Raw genomic sequence first — 5,882 nt, 5'->3', positions numbered from 1 at the left:
TATATAATTATATAAATTGAATTTCCCTTCTGGGATAAATAAAGTATTTTTCATTTCATAAGACAGTCAGGGATGGCATCAACTATTTACCTGTTTGCTAAATTCTGCGGTATAGACCAGTTGTCGTCTATTTAGCGGTTGAAACTGAGGTTAGGTGCTGTTTGATTGCTAGTATCTGTGTTTTAGTACTGAAACCAAAATGATTTATTTTTCAGTATCGTTGGAGCAATGTAGACCTTGTTTTTTTAACTACATCCCTTTTTCTTTGACAACATAAGTTTCAGTGTGGAATTGTTAAATCATAACAAGTGTTCAGTATCATTTTTCAGTGTTGAATCACTTAAAAACCTTTGTTGGAGTTTAGTTTTTAATGATGTATTAGCATGTAATGAGTTTACAGACAGTAGATCTAAGTTGACAAACTGCTCACAGAGGGATAGTAGTGCAGCTCATTTATATGTTAGGGCAACGGTTTGCAAACTAAGAGGTGATATCAATGGATATGTTTGAAATTTAAATTCAAGCAGGACAGAATGAAAGCATTTAATGACAAAAGCTGAGAAAAATTCCAAGTGATGAAAGCATCATAAGGCTGAGAGGTTTTTCTTTGACAGAACTTTAATCAGTAGTTAAGGAATTGGATTTGATCCTTCAGCAGAGGATTGCAAAGGGTTTTTTTAATGTGTCTGATCGGTTTTGTAATTGCATCTGAAATGTGAATGGTGTGCTTCAATCAAAGTTAGTTGTATTTTTTGGTCTTTGACAGTTTTCATACTGTGCTTTGAACACTTTTGGTTGGTTACATGCCCCCTAATCAGAAGTAATTAATCAAAAATGACATTCTTTTTGTGTTTCAGACGATTGCCCTCCTGAACATTTACCGGAACCCGCAGAACAATGCCCAGTCTGCTGACGGTCTGACCTGTAAGTGATAAACCAATGAGAGCAATCTGTCACTGAGAAATGTAATGTTCTCTGATCACACAGTCGCATTGTCTCCCTCTACATCAGCCCTGCTGTAAATTGGCAGCAGCTAAATATCACGTTGGCTTGTCGGTGTGAAACTGCTCAGGCATCTTGTAATGTGTGCTGAAGATTTTTTTAGTCCTACATATCGTTTTAATAACAGTCCTATGATTTGACATCAACATTTTGAGTAGCTGTAACAAATGCAGTTCAATTAACATTAAACAGTATTTGAATGAGTGAAAGCATCATGGTACAGCTAGACTGAATGTAATTAGAAGAACTGGCAAGCAAATAAACTGAAACCTAGAAGGAGCCACATCTGACTCAGTTTCTCAAGTGCTGCCTACTGACAGTAGGCAGTGAATATCATTTGAGTTGACAATTAAATTGCTGCCAGGTTGTCTGTTTGTGTAACAGATTTTTTTATTCAGAGAAATTAGAGGTTATATCACGTGTTGTTGATCATTCTCTCTTCTAACCACTAGGTGCCATCAGTGACATGGAGATGCAGGAGCACTATGATGAGTTTTTTGAGGTAACTCATGTCCTTCTTATGCCCTTCTGAAGATTGTCTAATGTAGTGCAGCTCTTCCTCAAACCGTGACCACAACACTTTTAGACTGACACATTTTCTGTAGCTGTGTTTAAGAAAACAAATTGAGACTCCTGCTGTATGTTCAGCTACAACAGTGTACAGCAGTTGGGAAGTTTAATACATTCTTTTACATAGTCTTACAATAAGGATTAAATATTAGTGAATCAAGATCAATCATCAAGATGATTAAAGTTCTTCTGCAGAGTTCTGAACAGTGTCCAGTCTTTACACCATGCCTTTAATCATTGTAGCATCTCACTTTTCAGCACCTGGCCAGTAGTGCCTGTGACTTATCGCAGTCTACATTTAAACTTATCTAATTTTCTCAAATGTCAGACTTTTCCTTTAATATAACTGTTGTAGTGAATGCTCATAATGAAATGTTTTTACTCCACCATCTTCGCAGGAGGTCTTCACAGAGATGGAAGAAAAGTATGGAGAAGTAGAGGAAATGAACGTATGTGACAACCTTGGGGACCATCTAGTAGGAAATGTGTATGTGAAGGTGAGAGTTGGGTCTAACAATCACATTTGTCTCTTTTAATGCGCGCCATGACTTTCCTGTTAAACTAAACTTGGTCTGTCTTGATTGTCTCACTTAGTTCCGTTATGAAGAGGATGCTGAGAAGGCTGTGATAGACCTGAATAACCGGTGGTTTAATGGTCAGCCCATCCATGCTGAGCTCTCTCCTGTCACAGACTTCAGAGAAGCCTGCTGTCGCCAGTATGAGATGGGGTGAGTGCTACGGGATGGAGCAGAACTTCTCACCCTGTTTTTCATCGTATGTGATGCGACGTTTCCTTAACAAAGGACTTTTCTCTGGTGTTGCTGAAGACAGTTTTATTTTTTTTAGTATCCACTTTGAATGTACTCCCTAGAAAAGCACAGAAAAACCGTTTAATCCTCTCCCAGACAATCCTGGTTTAAATACTCTTTATCATGTCTTTAGTGGTTTACAGGTTTTAACCGCGGGCGTTTTGTTTCAAGTCACTGGCATTAACAGTTACCTCTTCACGTCAGCGTGCCTAAGCTATACTGTCATAGCTCCTCTGTGAAACTAGACTTTGCTCCTGACAGTATTACATTTCAGATGTGATTCTTCTTTCATGCTGCTCTATTTTTCTAACTTCATAGAGCTGCTCTCTCTCCACAGGGAATGCACTCGTGGTGGCTTCTGTAACTTCATGCATCTGAAACCCATTTCACGCGAACTGAGGAGAGAGCTCTACGGGCGTCGTAGGAAGAGGTACAAACGTCACATTCCTTTTACATCCAGGAACTTCAGCACACCTGCCTGTGTAGTTATTCTATAGAAAGTCATAATGACTAACTCCTCACTTCTGCAGCCGCCACAGGTCTCGGTCTCGATCGAGAGAGAGGCGATCTCGCTCGAGGGACAGAGGTCGAGGAGGAGGCGGCGGCCGCGACCACGAGAGACGTCGCTCCAGAGACAGAGAGCGTTCAGGACGATTCTGAACCACAAGCCATGACTACTTTACCCTTCCTCCCCGTATTCATGCCCGTCTTTTTTTAAGTTTGTACCATCGCAGATCTGTTCTAGGACTAACTGAAAGGTACCCAGTTGTGACGCTGTGACAGCTTGTTTTTTTTCTTGATTTGTGAAAATGACTTTCACCTCATTAAATTTAAAATTTTTACTTAACGAGACTGATTTCATGAATCTTTATTTTTTACTTATTACCTCAAAAAACTCAACACACCCACTGGTTCTTCCTATTACATCCAACACATAGTTTGTTATTCAGCTGTTTTCAGAATACAAATGAGATGTTGATCACTTCATTGAACACAGGTGAGAATTAGCAGTCCAGGACTTTTTCACTTTTCTATCGGCACTTTCGGAAAGAAGATTAAGTTTAAATGCATATAAACACACCATGTAATAAATGATTTAAAAACTGAAAAGTACATAAATCATTCAGTCATTCTCTAGAATTGTGATAAAGAACATGATATTGTTATGTTTTTTTCTTGCAGGACTTGTGTTTCTAAATTGTGCTCCTGTGTAAGTCAGGAATTACTGCTGCTTTATGAAGCAGCTGTTCTGGCCTTATAGTTGCTGTAATGATCAACTTTCTCAGGAACATCAATGGTTGTTCCACAACACTACTGTGATGAAATCTAACAGGAAGTTTCTACATAGTTCTGTTGTAATTGTTCTATTTTACTGATGGGAGCAGCAGCTGCCAAGTTACAAACTTGAGGGTTCAGAACAGTCGTACACAAACCATCGCATGGGGCCTCATGGTTGCAACATCCATTTTTTAAATAGGCAGTCTACAAGTTTGTGTACACTAAGGCCTTGCTGTATAGAGCGCCAGTCTTCAATGTGTCCACCTTTGTAGCCCCCGTTATGCTTGAAGATGATGCCAACGTGTGCAGATGAATCACAGCACCATAGAAAAGACGCCCCTTCTCTGCTGTATGATTCTCAAGTTGACTTTACAAGTGCTTTACGTGTTTCTCATTCACCCATTCACATATAAATTTATACACACATGATGACGGAGCTGCCATGCAAGGTGCTGCCTGCACCTGAGCAACTTCAGGTTCAGTGTCTTGCCCAAGGACACGTCATTCACCAACCTTGCAATTAGAGGACAACCGTTTCACCACCTGAGCCGAAATTTAACTTAAAGACCCTAAAAATGTAATTACTGATGTTTTTAGAACCGGTTAGGTTCCCCTTTAGTTAAACATTTAATTCTTTTAATAGATTTTACAGTGCTTTTATTTATTTATTTATCTTCCCTGAGTGTGATAATTGTGTTTCCTTTCTTCAGTATGTTGTGCTGCAGCTATGAATGTCTGTTCTATACAATATGCAAATTGAGCTGTGCAGGTACACGTCCCTGATTGGTGGATTCTTTTTATGTGTTCCTACGCTGTGATTTTACCGGTTAGTGGACATTTCATTTCATTAAGTGGAACACTGTGAACTGTCGTACAGAAGCTTTGGTGAGATGAGTGTATGAGCAACCTGGAGGAAGGAAATGTGACATTACAGAGCAGATCCTTGTGTTTCATCCAACTGACAGGCGAGTCTGCTGCTCTTTAGCTGGAGCTCGAAGGATTTGGCATCTAACGCAGTTCACAGGTAAGCTCGTTTTTGCACCGCTGGAGCGAAGTAAACTACGACGTTTTATCTACATGCAGCCGATTAAATATATATCGTAAATGAGGACGACTCTGTTTTGGTTTCGCCATCAAACACCCTCAGATATGTTAGACTGTGTTTAGTGCATCTCTTTCATTTAATCAGTGTTATCTTGCTGTGTCTGGGTCAGAAGCCCGGATTTATTTCACTGTAAGGCGCATTTTATACTACTTTTGTTAATAAATAAATAAACACTTTGTCCAGTGTGTCAACATGCTGAGTAAAGTTAAATGAACATTTTATTGTTTTTATTTTATTACATGAAGGTAAAAATATCACTAATGATGACTGTCATTATCAATCAGTCAAGCTGTCAGTTATTATCTCGGTTTTTTTTTTGTCCATAAAATACCAAAATACATGTAAAAATGCCCATCACAATTTGTGCAATTCTTGTTTGCGTTTTATTCATATTCCACACATATTTACCGTACCATTTTAAAATGATCAATGCATTTTTGAATAAGCTGCAGACTGATTTTTTGATGGTCAGGTAATCGATTGATCATCTCATTTTCCTTTTAGGCCTTTATCACAGAGTGCAATGTCACAGGTCACAAGAGGAAGATCTTATGTGTCAATAATACAAATAAATCCTAGCTGGAGTTCATTTGGCTACGTCAGTTTCAGGGTCCTAATATTGTTCATGCTGAATCAGTGTAACACTGTTATGAATCACTTGACTATAACAGAGCTGTCCGTATAAGCAACACTTTTCTGATCACTTATTTGTGATGGAGACGGCCGTTTGTGGGCTCCTGATTCAGCTCAGTTAGATTAAAACAGGTCAGGCACCAGACCAGGAGTCACTTCCATTAACCTATTTAAAACTGCTGTTCTAAATTTAGATAGCAGCAAGGCTCTGATATTTTTAATGCTCATGAAAGTACATATTTTGCATATAGTCTGCTCACAGCTGCGAACAAATTCAGTACTAAAACAAGGAGAAAGACATTTTTTCTTGTACATTTAGGACCAGCGTCACTGTGACTTACTGATCTTCTGATTTGTTAAGGACATACTGTCATAGGGGTAAACCCACATTACATGCACCTAATCAAGTAGAACAATGTTGGTGTTCAGTTATAGATGTTTAAAGGTTTTGTGTAATACTTGTCCCTTCTTGCTGCAGGTGAGCC

At 38.9% G+C, this 5,882-nt stretch overlaps 1 protein-coding gene across 1 annotated transcript in view; it reads left to right on the top strand.

The window, feature by feature from the left end:
• u2af1 (U2 small nuclear RNA auxiliary factor 1) overlaps positions 1 to 3,228 on the top strand; it is a 4,937-nt gene extending 1,709 nt beyond the window's left edge. The window contains exons 3-8 of the mRNA XM_008275541.1: positions 858 to 924; positions 1,455 to 1,504; positions 1,971 to 2,069; positions 2,167 to 2,300; positions 2,719 to 2,811; positions 2,912 to 3,228. Coding sequence (XP_008273763.1) covers positions 858 to 924; positions 1,455 to 1,504; positions 1,971 to 2,069; positions 2,167 to 2,300; positions 2,719 to 2,811; positions 2,912 to 3,041 — 573 coding nt within the window. The 3' untranslated portion in view covers positions 3,042 to 3,228. The remainder of the gene's footprint in view (positions 1 to 857; positions 925 to 1,454; positions 1,505 to 1,970; positions 2,070 to 2,166; positions 2,301 to 2,718; positions 2,812 to 2,911) is intronic.
• The last annotated feature ends 2,654 nt before the right edge of the window (positions 3,229 to 5,882 follow it).

Source organism: Stegastes partitus, unplaced genomic scaffold (assembly GCF_000690725.1).
Source record: "Stegastes partitus isolate 25-593 unplaced genomic scaffold, Stegastes_partitus-1.0.2 Scaffold55, whole genome shotgun sequence".
NCBI classification, from domain to species: domain Eukaryota; kingdom Metazoa; phylum Chordata; class Actinopteri; family Pomacentridae; genus Stegastes; species Stegastes partitus.
The sequence above is the reverse complement of the archived record's forward strand: the minus strand, read 5'-3'. Positions and strand labels throughout refer to the sequence as shown.